Source organism: Astatotilapia calliptera, chromosome 7 (genome assembly GCF_900246225.1).
Source record: "Astatotilapia calliptera chromosome 7, fAstCal1.2, whole genome shotgun sequence".
NCBI classification, from domain to species: Eukaryota; Metazoa; Chordata; class Actinopteri; order Cichliformes; family Cichlidae; genus Astatotilapia; species Astatotilapia calliptera.
Window position 1 is genome coordinate 15,577,612 of NC_039308.1, and position 19,897 is coordinate 15,597,508.

A 19,897-nucleotide genomic window follows, 5' to 3' on the forward strand; every position below is an offset into this window, starting at 1 on the left:
AATCACAAAGGTCGCAAATGTCCAGCAAGGCAGCTATTGTGCCTGAGGAGGTTCAAAAAACTCTTATCATTGTGCCTTTGACATAAAGACTGAAATTTGTGCTGCAGATTAGAGCGGGCATGTGCTTAAGGGATAATCATGTTACTCTTCTTCACTTGGATCTGGCCTAAGGAGCGCCACTCCCCACCTTTTGCTCATTTTATAAGAAGGGGGGGAAAGTTATTTTGCTCCACATGTTGCATTTTCTTCTTCTTTTTTTGAACCAGTGGATTTTGTAAAGTCTATGTGCTTGAGTTCTCTTTGTGTTGTAGCATAGTAAGAAACAGATTCTCATGCTCTAAAAGTCATACACACTGTACAATAAAATCTACAGATATTTTAAAGCTTTTATTACATCCAAAAAAAAGTTGATTCACCGACTTTAAAAAAGAGACGGGAAAAAAAATCGGGATTGCACTGTTTTCCGCCCATGTGCTGTGAATTTTTTCTTTCCTTTTTCTTTTAAACTGACTTCATCTTTTTTTCTTTTTTTGCTTTGTTTTCTGTAGGCAGTTTGGATGTTGCCATGACTCTGAAGAAAAAAGACGGCGGTTGAGAGCGTCAAATCTTATTTTATAGCATCTTTCGCTCCGTTTGCATGACAAGATAAAACCGTATCGCACAAACCGATTCCACAATAATCATCTGGAAACAACAGAGAGAGGAAAAAAAACGTACAAAAGAGAGGACAAACAAGAAAGGGGGGCGTGAAGTTTCCTCGGGTCTCTTTCAGTGGCTCCATCAGTTTCTTCTAAGTTGTTGTCTTTTCCTGCTTTAATTCGTTACATCCCTTGCAGGCGTATTTCAGCTACTTAGTTGGACAGAGTGCAGGTAAGCCAGCCGTGCATCATGCTTAGTCTTTCTGTGCTAAACATTGTAGTCAATCGAGATGCTCTACTGAACCCGTGACAGGAAATTGATAGTGTTAGAGAACTCTGTCTGTCTGTCTCTCTCTGTCTCAGGCACACACACATTCTCTCTCTCTCTCTTACACGCACGCACACACACACACACACACACAAAGTGCTGGGTTACCATCTGTGAGTGCTGCATCAGTTGGCCAGTACTCAGCTGGCAGGCAGATCAGACAAAGTGCCCAATATGCTCCCTAATGGTCCAAGTCAGATGAATGACATCCTCCACTGTCTCTTCTTTTCCCCCCCATCCTTTTCTTGCACCTCTTCTTCTTCACCTACTTCATCTCCCCAGTTTGATTCACTCTGCCCCCCCCATTCCTTCCACCAATTTAGCTCCTGTCAAATTGTTTCCTCATTTTCTCCGTCTCGCTCTCATTATCGGAGCGCCCATACTTCTCGCCACTTTCCCTGCCGGGGCTCATTCGGACAGATCAAAGATGTAAATGTGACGTAGTGCACCACTGCCCTGTCCCCTTCTCCCTGGTAAAACTTGAGAGTTTCTTTGCAGAGGGTGGGGGTGGGGTTTGCGGGGTTGAATAATTTCCATATTCTGTCTTCATGTTTTGTGAACGGGGGTTGTCTTCACATATTTTACAGGAGTGGGCAGTGGAACTGAGTGCCATGTCAGCACAGGTTAGGTCAGGTTGATGTCATGGGACCCATTTTACTTCAGAGGGGGGCTGGACCACATTGACAGACCCGGAGCAGTGGACTGTTGTTGGTTCAGGGCTCTGGTAAGCTGTTTTTGTGAACTAAACGTTCAAAAATAAGAGCGTCCGGGTTATTTAATTTCTCAAAGAATGGGACCACGGGAAGGATTAAGGTAGCCAGGGTGACTAGTAGCTGAGTGAGCGAGGAAGAGGAGCAAAAAAATGGAAGAGAGACATCACGAGAAAACAGCAGAGTCAACTAAAGTCAAAGATGCACGTTTTAGTGAATAAACAATATCGAGACAAGTAACTCCATCAAGCTGTCAGAAACTGTGGTTTATAATGTTTGAAAATTTTCTTCTTCTTTTTTTTTTTCCTTCTCGTGTCAGTTTCATTTATTCTCTGGGTCGCGGGTCGGGCGTATCTTAATCTCGGAGAATTTGAGGGAGTACTGCCAGCCAGTCCAGGAGGACCACTCAATGCCATCGGCATAGGAGGTGTGCTGACCGCGCAGGTACTGGCCGTTAAGGTTGGAGGTGTGGCAGTTTCGGTACCACCACGCGCCATGGTAGAAGGAGGCGCAGTTATTCTCCGAGTGGTCGTTATCTTTGTCTTTGGTGGTGAACTTCATTCCATTGTGCTTCAACAGAGAATCACCTAAAAAAAAAGAAAAGAACGGCAATTAAATTTGAATGTGTCAGTACACACAAAATAGTCGTATAACTGAAGTTAATGAATAAAACAACATAGATGAATCTGTAACTTCATAAAAATATGTTCTGCATCTAAGAGTGTAATTCAACTGTAATTAAATGAAATTTAAACTGCCTTTTAAACTAAATTACAGTTTAATTATACTTGCCTACAAATACTTAAAAGTAGAAATACTAGAATAATGCGGTGACAAATCAGGTTTTTAGAAGGAACAGAGGAACAATTAGACTGTAAGTAAATTTAAGTTCTGGGTATTTTACAAGAAACGCGATCCAAATCGCACAGTTAGAACATTTTCCGTACTGCATCATTTCTTGGTAATTTTGTGGGAAAAACAAAGAACATTTTGGGTAAATGGACTGGTTCTCATCTAACGCTTTTCTACTCTTCTGAGCACTTAAAGCGCTTCACACAACTAGTGCATTCACCCATAAGCACAAGCACAATTTTCTTAGTGCTTTCTAACTAACATTCACACTCCGATGGATGCATCAGAGAGCAACTTGGGGTTAGTATCTTGTCCAAGGATATTTGGCATGCAGACGAGGGGAAGCCGGGAATCAAACCACCAACCTTCCAATCAGTAGATGACTGATCCTGCTCTACCGCCTGAGCTACAGCCACCCCCACAGCCACTTTTTCCATCGTACATTGTAAGCACACTGTACCTTTTGGAACACGGACTGTATTATGTGGTGGCAAAACTTTGCCTAACTATCAGATATTTTACAGGACACGAGGATGTTTGAACAGTCATTGTTAAAAAAGGGTTTCTCCCCATCATTATGTCACGAGACCCCATATTTTAATGGGACCTGTTTTTTCTTAATTAATTCTTAATAAAAAAAACCCTCCATATTATGGCCCGTGGCCCAAAAAGTATACCATATTTATGATGTGACATAATTAATCTGATTTCATTGCTAAATGACCATAGAAGTGAAATCAACTCAAAATTACCCACATAGTACTTAAATTTACTTACATTACAATTATGTCTTTGTTTCCTGCAAAAACCGAACTTGTTTGTGTTTGTAGGTAAATATAATTGCATTTTTGTTCAAATAAATGAAAGTGAAATTCCATTGAATTCCATCGGGATTTACTCTCTTAGTAAAGTATATATTATTAAGTGTTACTGAAATAATAGCTATCTCCTTTACATCTTTCATCAGAACATTCTTGGTTTAGAAACCTGTAATTAGACATATACACAAGCGATTAACTTCAAAAGACCTCATAACTTTCCAATTATTCTTTTTTTTGTTTTGTAGAGAGAAAGAGATAAAGGAATAAAAATACAGCTCCAGTGTCCTCCTGAGTATTTCTTGTCATTAGCTGAAGCAGTAGGTCAGACGGCTTTGTAGGCAGTTACTCAAAGGTTCTGTGGCGACCTTTTAATAACACTCCCCAAATGATTTCATTATTTCATTAGGTTGTTAATGGATACAAATCTTTCAGATGATACATGAGACATACTAAATGGTCTGTCTCACATATGTTGATGTCATGGTTTTAGGTACGGCCATATTGTTCTTCCCTCCCTCGAGGTCTGAGTGTTTTCACATCCCCTTGCCCTCTGTGCCCTCATTCCGGTTATGTCTTTGTGTTTGTTTATGTGGTGTGTGTTTACCCCTACATCTTGCCCCTCAGTCTTTTGCTAAGTCAGGGTATTTTGTCCACTTTAAGAAATTTAGTATAATAATGTAACTTTTGTAACAGCTTCAAAGAGCTTTAAAAGCGTACTTATTCTATAAGAGGGCATTCTTTCCCATAACCTCTCATTGTGATTATGGCAGTGATGAAAGACCACTGCAGGGATGTGGCGCAGCCAAGTTGCATCACCTAAGTGGACCTAATAGTGGTCTGAAAGGTCAATCTGATCCACACAGCTGAAAATATTGCTCTGACTATTTAAAGATTTATTACTGGCAAATCCTCTCACACTGACAACTGTTTTGCGAGCCGCTGCTGTAAATTCACCAGGAAAATGAAAGTAACGCCCTTGCAGATGCTGCGGTAGACCAAAAGTTTCCTGCAAATGGATGTTGAAAGAGCTCATAATGTTCAATAAACTCCCCATACATTTCCTCCACTCTTTGCCCCTTCAAATTTTTTTTTTTTTTGGAAAAAAAGCAGGCTTCACACTGTGACTAGAAATGGATAGAGGGATAAAGTGGTGAGCAGAATGAAAGAGTGCTCACCAGTCATCAGGTGAAGCCTAACAGCTCGTCAGGGCATCAAACAGCCCTTAATTGCCCAGGATGTGGCCGCACAGCTTCTTACCCTCTCACTTTGCCCTGCTCCACTTGCTATTTGGCATTACTATGGTAACCGCTCGGTAGGAAAAATAATTTGACAGGCATGTCTGATATTCACGTTGTGTGCCGCTTGATGTTAGGAGAAATTAGATAGTGGGGGAGTAGAACAAGGGAAAAAAATGCTTACTGGTGTCAACAGTACAATGATGTCCAGAGCTAGGAAGAAAAGGGGAAGGGTGGGGGAGGGGCGCAAAAACAGGCTCATTTACAAGGCAGAGGATGCCACTTGGGTGGCTTGGGGGCCGGCAGCCTCCTCTGATGCCCATTAAGATCCAGCTGCTCCCAGTAGAAACGAGCACCTGTCTGCTGATCAAAAGCAGCCAGAGCTATGGAAAATACTACTAATAATAACAGTAGAGCTGCTGTGGGGGAAGCTGACGTGAGAGTGTGACTATCCCGAGAGAGTTGGAGTAGCCATAATTTGACTGGATTCAAATGTCCAGCAGGCAAACGAGTTCAAGGTCAGGCTTTGAAGAGGACAGGCCTGGAGTTTTACAGGAATTTTAGCAGAGCCATAGCTGGAGGAACACCCCCCCATCCCCATCATACATACAACCCATTTTTCTCTTCCTCCTTCGCTTCATTGCCTTCTCTGTCCCTTAAATATCTCTATCCTCATTTTTATTTACCTCTTTTTCTCCCACACCTGTCCCCCTAGTTCTCCCATCCCAGTTTCCTCCAGTCGCCCTCCTTCTTATCGACTACTCTCCTCCCCGCTCTCATATCTGTCCCCATTCTCTCTCTGTCTGTTCTCAAAGCACTGCTCCCCAAAGCTTCTTTAAATTGCTTCTTCATTTCAATGGCAGCTTTTTTGTTTATGCTGCAGGTCAAGCACGGCAATTAATTGGCAGTAATTTAATCAAGGTGACAGGTAGCTGGCTTGAATCTCATGATGAGTGAGCAGAGAAACAGACACTAGCAGTCCCTCACTCTGAGCACTCTCTGCAAAGCTTAACAAGTGGACACGTCTACTGCACTGCAAAAATAATGCACAGTTATATTTGCTGGAATGCAGAATACGAGGGGCGTTGGCTGGACTTTCGCACACTGCTGTGTTTGCCATTAGGTTGAACGAAGGGGAAAAAAATAATATGTGCAAAACAAATATGGTGTATACTAATCAGAGTGCACAGTATGTCTTCCAAGAAAAGCCTTAATGAGTTCACTGAGTACACAGCACATACCTGCATTGCCTGAATAGTCTCCCACAGTCAAAGGGTATCCGTCATCATCGGCGTCCACCGAGAAGAGGCCCACTCCGAAGGTGCCGTACTGGGCGTACGCTGTGTTATTTTCAAAGTCCTCCAGGTCGATACGTAGCTCATAGTTCCCCTGGATGGACAGGGCATGGATCTGCTTTAGCCCTGCAGGGAGAAAAAAAGAGCGAGACACAGACCAAAATAATCCATTACCAAGTACTGCCGTTATTCTCAGCAAGCAATATAAAGCTATTTCAGCAGCCTCTCAATGCCATACATTTTCTGGAAATAAGCTGTAACATGGTTTTTGTCCCATTTAGAGTCTCTCCCTGCATGTGTAGGGTTTCTTTCCAAAACAAGATTAGAGTTTCTTTTCAAAGTGTGTGTGGGTGTGGACTGCTCACACTGCTGAATGCTTGGAGGTTAGAGAACCCAGCTGAATCTATTGAATCCATCAGCGTTTCTCCTCTTGAATGAATGGCACCAGACACTGACCCCGCTTCAAGTGTAGTTCAAAATTGTATTAATCATGTTCGTGTATCACAAGATAATATTGGTTTATTTATAAGAACCGTGTTTATGTTTAGCATGTTGACTTTTCAGTATGGGTTTTAAGCCATTTGAATCACCAAAGTCTATTGATTACCAGTTGACATTATTTTGAAGGCTCCCAGATAAGGTGGCGATGTCCTGGATTTCTCAAAGCAGACAGGCTGCGTTTTGTATTTTATCATGTGCTTGCAAGGCTGGGCAGCCTTATCCGGGACAGTGTCTTACTTTAAGAGGAGAAGATCGTCTTTCTTCAAAAGAAGAGGGTACCAATGTCCCGTAAGTCAATTTCTAGATTATTTCCCCTTGCTGTCTTGGACAACAAGCATACTCAGCCATAAACCTATCATTTCATCATCAAAGGATGCATTATTAAATGCAAATTTCACAACATCGCTGCTCCCTGGATGATAGAAAAATACAGATTTGTAAATCCTGGGCTCACCCACAGTTGTTTTTAGAAGTACTTTTTCACAAGATGCTGTGAGAAAAACTAAGCACACCTTTACTGCTATCATAGGAATTAATCAAGATCAGTTAATCAAGTGCTGATACTCAAGTGCACTTGATTAATTGATCTGTAGCATTCACGTATGTGTTGATGCTGCCAATCTTCCAAGGACTGACTGTCCCAGAGAAACTGGAAAAAATCATTAAGCTACATTGCAGACTCTACAGGCCTCAGTTGACATTTTAAATGTTAAAGTTCATGTCAGGACAATTATATGAAGACTGAACAACCAAGGCTCAGCAAGACTTTTCCTTTGGACGGGCCAAAGTGGAGAGGTCTGTGGTCTGGTCATGATACACAGCTCCCAGTTTGGCAAAAACCAAACACAACACATCAGCACAAACACCTCATAATAAGGCTACGTTCACACTGCAGGTCTTAATGCTCAATTCCGATATTTTGATCAAATCCGATCTTTTTGTCTGCTCGTTCACGCTACAAATAAAATGCGACAGCAAACGCGCTCCAGTGTGAACGCTCAAAGCGGCCCGCATGCACAAAAGAAGATGTCACACACAACGCGCTCTGTTTAGATCCAGAGCAAACAATATCGTTTGACTGATGGCCCTTAATATAAAGACTTCGGACTTCACGTTTCCCAATTTTTGCTTTAAGTTATTACATAATGATGTAAATAACCTACTAATGATCCTTATTGCTGTTTTAGAGAGGAGCGGTGCTTCAAAGGATAGTTGCAGATTTCTGTCAGAATCTGCAGATTATGCAGTACAAATAAAACGTTAACATTTCTCCAACGTTGTCTTCCCAGCAGGTTCACCGGATGGCCAGGAAGCGTTCGCAATGTCCTATCTGGCGCTTCTCCGGCGCTGATAATTAGCGTCTGTCTTGTGTCAGTGACGTAAAAGATGGATTTAATGCAACATGACCGTTCACACAGCAGTCGCTTTCTGAAACAACGGATATGTATCGGATTCAGTACCAAATACGAAAGTGACCCAGATCGGATTTGAAAATATCGGATTTGTGCCGTTCACACTGTCATACCATGATCGGATATGGGTCGCATAGGGTCAAAAAATTTGATGCGCTTTCGCCTGCAGTGTGAACGTAGCCTAACTGTCAAGCATGGTGATGGAAGGGTGCTGATTTGGGGTTTTTTCGCTGCCACTTGACCTGGACAGTCTGCAGTCAGTGAGGTATTCGAGACTCACATGTGAGTCAAGACTCACACTGTGGCAAATTAGGTCATGCAACAGGACAATTATCCCAAGCACAACAGCAAATCTACAAAAGAAAGGAATCAAGGTGTCACAATGACCCAGTCAAAGTCCAGATCTCAAACCAAACCAGCAGCAAACCTCAGTGGACTGAAATGATGTGAAGCAGAGTGATACAAAATTCCTCCACAACGAGAGACTGATAGAGTCATACAGTAAATGAATGTCAAGGTGTCGTCACCAAATGCAGTTCTAGAAGCTGTTAAATCATGGGGTGTAATTACATTTTCACAGGCCAGCATAGAGTCCTTTTCACATGACTGTAATTTGCTTTACATTTGTTCCAAATGCACTAATAAAACACTATTTAAACTCTCAGATGTCAGGGACGCAATCATTTCAATTCTTATCAGATCTGTGATATTCAAAAAAGAAAGTGAGGGAGGTATTAACAAAAAATAAGCTGCTATTATGAACACAATTTTATCTAAAGCAAGAATCAGATCAATACGTGTAACTGGGCATGAGGCGCAGATTAAGTCTGATTTTACTGACGTGTGAAGTCCCAGCTCATTAAGGCTCAGAACCAAAAGGAAGAAATGTACTAGATTGGAAATTCTTTGCAAATTAAAAATAGCATCCAAAAAGCATTTTCAGTTTCAAGAAAATCTTAAGTTGTCAATATGTTCTAAGTTTGTGTATTGCTTTCATATCCAAGACATATTCCAAAGACCTCTTTATAAACTCACAGACCATGTTCAACCCTTTCAGCTGTTTTAGATTCATGCCTGTCATCGTTCTCTCGATCCCCCGGATGGATCTTTTAATTATCGCTAAACCCTTAAACGAACGTATGCAAGACAGAAAGTGCCAGAGGGAAAACAGGGTTGCCCTCCCTTCTTCCTTGCCCCCTCCTGCTCTACGTGTCCTCCCTGCTGCGTTGTAGTGATGGCGCTTCCCAGTGCAGGTTTTCCTCTCCTGAGCTGATCAAAGCTACAAGTTACACAGTGTCAGGCACAGAGAAGCAGGAAGAACTCTGTCTAGGTCCTCTTAATACCAAATACAAGGCAGGAAGACAAACAAAAGTGAACTTTGCCTCAAGAGTTTGTAAAACATCCTCCGCTATGCTTATAAGTGCACTCTGTACTGTTAGTGTTTATGTGAGAGAATAAAAAGAGAGAGGAAAAAAAATTGAAATGAGTGCATGCACCGATGGAAGAGCTTCAAAGGCTTTATGGTTTGGAATAAGAGTTGGATTTAGCGCATGTGGAGCATGCTGCAGGCTACAATTTCTGGTTTAGGGTTTGTTTTACTGTCTGTCCCGTAACATGACTCAAAATCACCATTAAAGGTACTTCACCAGAGGAAGGAAGATGTTTTTTTTTTTTGTTTTTATGAACCTAAACACTGTCATTTTACCTCCTACGGCAATCATCACCTCCACAAATGAAACTCATTCTCCTTTTTAAAGCTTACAAACCTCAAACTGACTCGGCCTAATTTGAATTCCATCGCTGTCGAGAATTGCTCTCTGAGAGTGCCTCGACTGAAGTAGAGGGCTAATTTGATGACAAACACAGCTGAAAGAACCCATTATTATTCAGAGACAGAAGCTCGCAGTCTGGGCCCAGGCACTTAGTTTGGATTTAATCTAGCCCAATGGGAGGTTGATCCCGTTCTTTTCATTTTCACAGTAGATCAGCAAATTGGAGCTGGAGAATCAGTTATTAATACAGTCATAGGCAGGTAACATCATGCGTGCGGGTTTCCAGTGAATAGTTAAAAGTTTTATACGAGTATACAAATGCTCGGGATTACACAGCAGTAAAAACACAGCGAGAACGCGACACACATTAATTGTTTTCTACATGCCTTCAGACAGAAAAACCCGGCACATTCACAGAAATATTTTTTGTGTCATAACCCTTTGAGAAAAAGTATCAATCCACACAAACACCTAAGGGAAAAGTACCCCAGAGTGATTTGACAAACTTCAAAAGAAAGACTTAGGATGTTTTCTCTTTCGGGTGGGGGGAATGCCAGATGCAACACAACTCTATTTAAAGACTCTACGGCTTCCAACTGTATTTACATAACTTTAATTCAGTCCCTAATTAAAGCCCCAGAGAATCTCAGCAAGACTCCAATTCAGAATAATTAAAGAGGAAGACAAGTGAAATAACAACAGAGACTTCTTTGGTTAAAATCTAAATGCTCAGGTGTAACTCTCTCTGTTAATTAAATGTTATTGTTAGGTTATTTAAAAATGGATTCTGGTACATGGGAGGATTTTGAGGTGTTTTGCTTCAGTATTAACATGCTGATTGCTCTGCTGGGGCAGTGATTCTCTCTCTTCTCGCTGATTTGCCATTTAAGAGAAGCAAAGGAGGCAGTCAGAAAACTTGTCCTCCTGTCCTCCTGCGCGCTTCACACGAGCAATTAGGGCATGCTTTCTTTGTTCCCTTTGTTCTAGCTATAGTGGCATATCATTATCTATTTTGATGTACTGTATCCTTTCTGCAGCCCGTTAATATTAAAATGTTACAACTGACCAGAGACTAAACCCATGTATATATACATGGGAAATGCAATAATTAGATCTTCAGTACAAATAGCTGAAAATAAATGTGGTTTTCTATAACAATGCCAAAAAAAGAGAAAAGATACAATATGATTTTATTTCAGAGCCAGTAAAATATTTAGATTTGAATTGCTTTTCTTGTATAGAAGCAGAATGAGATCGGTGAGGTCAAGGTTGGTAGTGCTACATTGTGGAAGCCTGTGAGGCTGAAAAATGAAGCTAATGCCAAAAAACTGCAGTTGCTCGACTGACCATAGGCGACCTGCTCTTCCGTAGACTCACATGTTAACATAGTACAAACATTTTCTGCTAAAGTCACCTCCACAAAGGATGATGCTTCCGAGCTCATCTGTTTGCAGCTATAGCGGTTGCTGCACAGCAAGAGTGTCCTAGTTTTAAATGCACATGCAGGCTAAGCTCCTTTCTCTGTGGATTTTGCATGTTTTCGCTGTGTGGGTTTTCTCCAGGGATTCTGGCTTTCTCCCACATATCTGTTAGATTAAATGGTAAATCTAGGTGTGGATATGAGAATGAATGAGAGCGTGAATGGTTTTCTCTCACCCATCCAGAATGTATTCCTCTTTTTGCCCTATGACAGTTGGGATAGGCTACACCCCTCCAAAACCCCAAATTTTAAGTCTTAAAGTTTTGCATTATTAGAGATGCGGTCACTTTGAGTGACAGGCTGCCTGCTGGGCACCTAACCCAAGTCACTCAGGTATCACTAATCAGCAGTTATATGTTTCTATGTCACGCAGCCATACTGTCTGTGGATGTACAGCTGTCACCCGAGGGTGTGAGGGAAGTTGTATCTTTGTCCTAATTGGTCACAAAACAGAGTACTGGACAGATATGATAGCAGTTCTAGAAGAACGTAGGAGATCAAGATTCAGTAGGGTTCAGCCTCTGGGCATTATTGAAATGTGTACCAATTTCATGGCTACCCATCTGATAGTTGCTGAGAGATTTCAGTTTGGACTAAAGTGGTGGACTGACAGACTGACAACTATTCTATTTAAATATAAAACATTTCAAATTACCAACAGAACACAAGCTGTCTGTTAGTACACTCTTGGTTTTGCGCTACTGAACAGAGTTGGCTGGGAAAAGAAATTCAAAAATGTTCTGGTACGTCAGAAAACATTAGACAAACTGGATGATGTAGTCATGAAAAAGAAATTACACTAGTTATACTATAAGTCCAATGTGGAACTTTCTCCTACTTCAAACACCAATAACAAGGTAGGGTAGACTGGTTAGTCCTGTTAGTGAGGTTTCATAGAAAGCTCCTGTACTACGTTGTCCCTGAGAGGTGAGATGCACTGCAACTTAAGAAAAAAGCAGCAAACAGAAAGATGCTGGAAAAGCAAACAGGAAGTTTAATGAAAGACAACAGAAACAGTAAAAGACACAACCCCCCCCCCCAAAAAAAAACAACAACAACAAAAAAAAACAACAACAAAACTTTAAGAGACATCAGAAGTAGAAAAAAGACCAATGGACACAATGGAAGTGTTTTTGGGGAGACATTAATGTGACGGAACAGCTGTAGAAATGAGAGAAACAACGCATGAAAAGGATTTAAGCACCAAGACACGTTTAAAAGAAGCAGAGGATTCTTTGCTGTTGTGAGACAGAAAAAGAAGCAAGGTAATGTGTGTTTTAATCACGATTTATTTATTACTGTAGACACATATTTGCTATTAGGCGTTTACTATTAGCTTGTCACGGTTGTGAGACACGTTATTGTCTTTCCCCCCCAAAAAACCACAAATACAGTGTTTTGTGATTTGTTTTTTTTTTTGTGAACTTTTGCAGCATTTTTCCTATTTGCTGGTGTTTTCAAAAGTTACAGCCCTTTCAAGGCCACCTTGGATAACATCAAGTTTTGATTCCTTTTACTATAAATGTTTAAATCAAACATTCCTGCATATCAGAAATGAATGTGAGCTTACTGAAAGTATCGCCATCACCAACAAAGCAAGGACATCGATACCAGCTTCTATGATGCTAGAAAAATGTCCTGGTGAGGTAATCTACCCCCTCCTACTAATGCTATCCAGCGCTTCAAACACAATATAAATGAGTAGCAATGTTCCTTAACCTTTCTTCATAAGATGGATCTCTACATTATACAAAACTACCCGTATAGGGATAATTACTCTGTGTAATGAAAAGAGGACAAATAACACTGGCAAAATCCTCTTATTTTGAACAATCAATGTGTTTACTGACAGGGAATCTCATTTAGAGTGTGCCTGATTGCACAATGATGGAAGAACAATCTATAAGCATTCTTTGCTTTTCAATTATCGATGTCCTTATTTCTTTTTCACAATGTCTTTACCAACAAAGTTGCAAAGCTAAAAAGTTCTGCGCCTTAAACATCTTCATCCAGCTGACTGCACATCAGGTAAACAGAAGAGAAAGAGTCTTCTCTGCTAAATATATGAAAAGCAGACCAACGTTAAACTTAAAACACACAAATATGGAAGCCAGCTATCGATCCTCTTTGGCGATAAATGTATGAAAATGACAATAGAAATGATATATATAACCCGCAATACCTCATTAAACTAGGTCATGGTAATCTATAACTCATTTTCACAACAGGTTTCTGGGATATAGGACAAATTTAGCTTGTTTAGAACATGAAGACAATAATTTGTCTTTTTTTTAAATCTTTTATTCATTCTGAGAGGGCATGTTCCGCTTCTCCCAAACTAAAAGGAAGCAAAGCTCAAGCCTTCCTGACATTGATTAAACCATTACCATCAGAGGCTCTCGCTCCCTAAATGTGATTTTAGAGCTAATGAGACTGACATCAATGGTTTGATTAAAAATGCAGAAGACCTCTGTGAGATGCCTTTGTGATACTTGCTAAAAGGGCTAAATATTAATGATTTATTTCCTTTTATTTGAAAAATGTGTAGGGGAATGTATTTGATGCTTTTAGGGTTAAAGTCCTGCTCTCAGAGTCTCAGTGCCGTGCACGCAGCTCTACGGGGCATAAAAGAAAAAGAATTTAAAAAAACCCCCAGATCTCTAAACCCAACAGAGGAATGATTACACTTCTCTCTGCCGTTTGTGACATTTCTCGAAGTTAATTATTCATCATGCTTTTCTCCCTCTGTTGCTGGGGGGCAGCTCCTGAGACTGTTTCAGTAGAAAAAGGAGAAAAGGAGCAGCACTCTTCCATCTCCTCCTCCTCCTCCTCCTCTAACCCTCCCACGATAACTCAACCCCTCCCTCATGTTGTCTTTCTTTTACTCCATCGCTGTCTTTTCCTTATTCTTCCTGTCAAGCAGTTTTATTCTACAGAGATTGTGGATGTTGGGGGTGGGAGCGGACGCTCGAAGAGGAGCGGTTATTTCCATAGCCACAAGGACAGTTCTTCTGCCCTTTGCCATCAGAGGCTAGGCTGGTTGAAGGGTTTGCGAACACGCGTCTAGTGAAAAAGCTTGCTGTCGTCTCCTCTTAGGGAATACAAAGGGCTTGCTATCGTTGGTTCTCCCCTTGTCATCAAAAGATAGGAGTGGAGGGAGAAAAACAGAGACAGGTGTGCGCTGAACTCTCTGACTTGCTGCTCCCTCCGAGCCAACTGTGACATTTGGTGGGACACAAAAGCAAAAGAATTTTATGATTAACTGTCACACCTCTGACATTGCTTTGCCTGTTTGAAAACTTTCCTCTTGCAAATTCGAATCAGTCAGTTGTTCTAGAAACTTGATATTATTTATCATAAACAGGAAGATGGCATGTGGACGCTTTAAAAATGTATGCTAATTAATACATGTTCTCTGGTTATACTGGAACTGGAAAGTGGAAAATCTTTTCCCCTTACACACTCATATTTTTGGATGTTCCGACTGCCTCTAGATCAAATGAGATATGGTCTGAAACGTGGGGGCTAACATGGTCCTAGATCTTTCAGGCTTGGTAAGAAGCCTTACACACACACCCTGCTTTTAACCGATCGAACAAGTGCACATGAGCCTGATTTAACAATATTCAAAAGCATTTCGAGAGTGAATACAGAATATTCTTTAGCTGAACGAACACTTCAGTAGTACTATTTATTCAGCAACAAACACACGGTAGCGTTCCCCAGGCTGAGTCTAACTTGGGAATAATGATCTTGGGAATGTTTGTTCACTTTGCCCACAGCGCCCTCATTACTGCTGCTAGGAGTCACTTGCTTCATCTTTGAAGATAGATACATTTTGCAATATATTATTAATACATATTGTTTCCTTTGAGTCTTATGGGTTTCTGAATAGACAAAAGCTCACTGAGCCGCATATTCAAGACCTCTGGCATTTTCACTGAATTAAATTCTGCGGCTTTAATGGAAGTTGTCTCGCGGTGCCCGCAGATGGAGGTGGTTCAGCATGGCTGCAGGTGTGAAGATGTGGCTCTGCAGAATCGATAAATGGTTTGTAGGATGACAGCATAAAAAAAAAAGAATTACACTGCTAATCCATGACACTCGACACTGAAGCGTGACATCACTAAATGAAGTTGTAAACTGGGAGGATATTTCTTACTATTTCAAGGTCAAGGGTCATATTTAATTAGGCAGAGTTGACACACAAAGCTATAGAATGAAGGATCACGACGGGTGGCAATGCTGTTAGTCTGGCAGCCCAACAGAGCTGTTGAGTGGCAGAGATGAGCAAAAGAGTCTTATTGCAGTGTTCCAATACAACGTATAATTAAATGCTAATCCGCTGCAAAATATGTGTACTTTAAAATTCTCTTTCTCAATCAGGGGCATCTCATACTGCAGTAAAACAGTTTTAAGTGGGAATTGGTCTTTTTTTATCTGCTTCAAAAAGCAATATTAAAAGTGACCTTGTTGCATAATGTGAAAATATTATAATATAAATCAGCTGGTCTTTCTAAATTGCACAGATAAAAGCCAGTTGTGATATTACCATCTTTTTATTTTTTGTTTAAATCTCTGGTGTGTGTTAGTGGTTGCTGACTAACTTGATCGCAAGTACTACTGCCATGCACATGATGGAAAATTAATGGGATACCACTGAAGTGGTATTCAATGATGTACAAGTAAAACAAAATGCAAATACAGAATTTAACTATTTAAGAATGGTTTGCTATCAGTTTCAGTATAACGTGTGATAAAACAGGAACTGTATATATAACGAATATAACAAACACACAGGCAAGAAAGCAGAGGAAGTTTAAAGGTTTAAACAAATGATCATGCAGGATTAATATTATATGTTCAACAGACAGGAAAAACAAACAAACACACACAAAAAAACCTACCATGTCGTCAAATAACGAAACACTAGTTTTCTGATCCAACACAACAAATACTGCATAGATTGTTATTTAATCTAATTTTATGCTAATAAACTGGAATCTGTCTACCAATTATTTTTTACTTTTACCTCATGTTTAAATAATGTATCTGTAACATTAATTAATATTTTTCCCCAAATTTGTTCATAATTATTTTTTATTATTTTAGTATTATTTGACAAAAGTCAAGCATGTTTAACTGTGTATTAAAAACTACTTCTCTAACATTTACTGACAGTCAACAGATGATTAATTAGTTATCTAACCTGTTCCCCATTTTTCATGTTATTTAATCATTTATTAACTTTTTAGTAAATAGTTTGAACTGCAACTTGTAGCTCTCAGTTATAATTACCATATCAAAATGTTGGGATGTTATTGGTAATTTTCAGTAAAATGACAAAGGTGGTGTTACATGATTACCATACCATGCCGCACAAGTGCTACACACAAAATTGAATAAAATTGAACATCATAAAAAACTACAAAAACAACTATAACACAATTTCAATTTTTAAAATTGGCCAACGTAGGTGACCGTCTAATGTGCAGAGTATGTAGGAGCAAATAGTGAGATGATCTGAGAGATCAGACAGGAGTGCAGGGGTAAAGCAGCTGAGGTAAGGCGGGGCTATACCATTTAAGGATTTACAAACAAATACAAGAACTTGAAATGGACTCTAAAGTTCACAGACAGTGGAGCAAAGTCAGAACATGTGTAATGTGCTCTTCTTTTTATGTGTTCCCAATCAAAAAGCATCATTTTGAACCAACCGGAAGAAGGGCTAACTCCAACACAAAGTGCGACCCAGCAATCAAACCAAGACGTAATAATGCCATGTATTACTGTCTCCAAAGATTTTATCTCTTTGTTTATTTCCTTCATATCATGTTAATGTCTACTTATGTTGTCTTTCCTACTACGTACATGAAGCCACCATAACTGCAAATATCTCCACTTCTGTATTTGAGCTCTGCTGAAATCTCTGAAAAACAATGAGTACCTGCCGCTGCTGCTAGTGACAGCTCACAGTAAGACACTAACTTTGCTACGAGTCTGCTCATGTTGCTTATAATGTAGCTTGAACAGTTTAATTGCATGTTTGCATTGTATGGTTCAGCTACTGCTAGCGAGCTTGATTTGGAGCTCTTCCAATGCAAACTGCTGTCTGTTTCGCAAAGCTCTTCCTCCACCCAATGCATTTTCTCATCATGACTATTATTAATGACTGGGTATGTTTTTTTTAAATAGATGAGGACAGGCAAAGGTTGATGTAACAGGCGAGATGCAAAGCTAATTGGCAGGTCACAATGATGTACTGTGATGTAGTCATGGCAGTGAGTCTTGAAAACATTAAAACTAATGGCGTTTTCCTATCCAAATAACCTCTCCGCTATAGTTCAACCAAGCAACCGTAGCAATCAGCAGTGCATTAAGAATACATAGCTCATATACTGTTACTGTCTGATACACAAACAGAAGGATTTATAATCTTAAGATAGGTAATAATTATTTCACTTCATTACTGGCTGGCTCTGTGCTTATTTCCTTTACTTCATGACAGTGTTTTACCATTAAGATCCATGTGATCCTGATATGATATGTGATGCATAAAACATTGCACTTGCTCAAAGAATAATTCATGCAGACCAAACAGAGGACAGAACAAGGATGTCAAAATGTCTGCTATAATAATACATGTGCCTGTGATTACTGATAGTAATCTTATTGCACATGTTAGCATTCACATGGATAAAGAAGTAACTTTCAATATCAGAGGTGCTATTGTTAACACATTTTTGACCAACTAAGCCTATATGAACTAATCCTATCCTAATTAAATGTAAATAGAATATCAGATATCAAATATCACTTTGCAATTTCATTTTCATTGCAGTATCAGCAAAAAAAAAAAGACTATTCGTGCATTTTCTTCTCCTTATCTAACTGCTGAAATTAAAAGTGGCCTTTTTTTGACAAGAAATACAACACTCAGTTGTCTGACAGTGACCTTAAAATTAATAGGCCATTTCCCAACTAATTCATTCTGACTAAAATCCAGCTGAAGATCAAGCACACCTATAAGTCAGCAGAGCTAGCAGTGAAAGCAAGGTGCCATAGGTTTGACTACCATTCAGTAGGGAATTAGTGCCTTTGATGGCACAAGTGTAGATAACGGGTTATTCAGGGATATGATTAATTAGGATTACTGTTCTCTGGTTTGAGGCACACAAACTGATCTGAACTGTAACAGAAGAACTAACATCATTAGAATGCACACAGCGTTAGGCCGGCCATGGGTGATGCTCATTATATTTTAGCTCTGTGTTTTTAGAAAAAAATGCATTGTGTAAAATCCCAAATGTTCTGTACCATCAACTTTTTATACTAAACATGCACCACTTTAAGTGTACTGTATGTGGAGGACATGGTTTGTCATAACATATTAAACACTTAACAAGGAAAGGAGGTAAAAAAAAATGCTACTACAGTGGCAGAACCTCTGCTGATTTCTGAATGTATTGTTTTATTAACACTTAAGGCAAAGGATGACTACCTGTGATTCTGCTCATTATTGCTTTCATTTATTTCATTTAAGGTGTTTTGTTTTTCTATTCATTTCCACCTTTTTGTCTGTGAATTTCAATTCCATTACAATTTTGGTTTATTTGCCTAATGATTTGTTTTCATTTGGTTGTTTGCTCTTTCAGGATGTTTAATTTTTTTAATTTACTTTGATTTACTCACAGCACTTCACTTCACAGAGTATTTCAAGGACAGCGTTAGTGTGCAAGGAGGCTGAATGTTATCCTTTTGGACCATTTCAGATGTATTTTTCCCAAACCATGAGAGTGCCAAACATAAATCTTCAAAATTGCTGCTGAGGTCCCTGCCACAGCCAAGACAGCTCGCTTGTTTATCCGACTTAAACGGGATTCATTTTTTTTACTGATAAGAAGGTCAGGTAAAACGCTGCGATACAACAAATTTAAATCTCTGAAGTCATGCTGATTTTAATGTTGGCTCGCGTCACATAAGATTAATTTATCCACCTCACATAGATGTCAGTATTAGATTTCGGGTTTGCTTTCAACCTCACGCTTTTGTGAAACTAAACACTTCCAAATGCCATCCACCGGGCAAAATAAAGGAAAGGATTTTGCTCAAGTGGCAAGATTAGAGTCATAAAATCATGAGAGAGAAGAATGAGAGCCAACAACCCATCACATCTGATATCATCAGAAATTAACCTTCGGGGTGGAAAAGACTGAGCCAAGAGTGGTGAAGGGAGACACAGAGGGAAGGTGGAGGAGAGGAAAAGAGGCAGGTAGACAAATGCTGAGAGATTTGGCAGGCCTTCAAGGATGTAATTCTAGGAGAAGACCACATTAATATTTAGAGGTGCTCTCAGGTAAAACAAAATGAGCAGAGCAGCCCCAGCTTGACAGGAAGGACTGGCAACAGACGGCATGAAGATCCACTGGGTGCGGAGTATTCACACAAGAATAATGCTTTAAGGTTTTCCAGCGGAAGATGCAATTTTCTAACAAGCTAAATAGGATGTTTAAAAGGTCACATACAGGTTAACAAGCAGTCCAAAATTGTGAAACTCATTGAAATTAGGCGCTGAAATTAACATACCTAATGTTTCATTTTTCCACATAGTGTAGAAAAACTTCCTTTGATGAATTAATTTAAATAATATATAATTTCTGATAGCATATTCTAAAAATTGCGCAGTTATGGTTATAGTTTATTTATATATGTTTGCATATACCCTCTTGCAAAAGTTTCACAACTACAACATATAATTTTCTCAATTGTGTTATTTATCGAACATTTTCCCCCGAAATTTGTGTTGTAATGGAGATGACATCGTGTGGGAGCATGACAGCATGTGATGGAAAT

General features: G+C 39.7%; 1 protein-coding gene across 2 annotated transcripts in view; it reads right to left on the reverse strand.

The window, feature by feature from the left end:
- Window positions 1-1,014: 1,014 nt before the first annotated feature.
- Window positions 1,015-19,897, reverse strand: part of fibcd1b (fibrinogen C domain containing 1b) — a 120,060-nt gene continuing 101,177 nt past the window's right edge. For both annotated transcript variants that reach the window (XM_026173349.1, XM_026173348.1), the window contains 2 exons: window positions 5,826-6,005; window positions 1,015-2,263 (listed from right to left, as the gene is read on the reverse strand). In XM_026173349.1, the coding sequence (XP_026029134.1) occupies window positions 1,998-2,263; window positions 5,826-6,005 (446 nt within the window). In that variant the 3' untranslated portion in view covers window positions 1,015-1,997. The remainder of the gene's footprint in view (window positions 2,264-5,825; window positions 6,006-19,897) is intronic.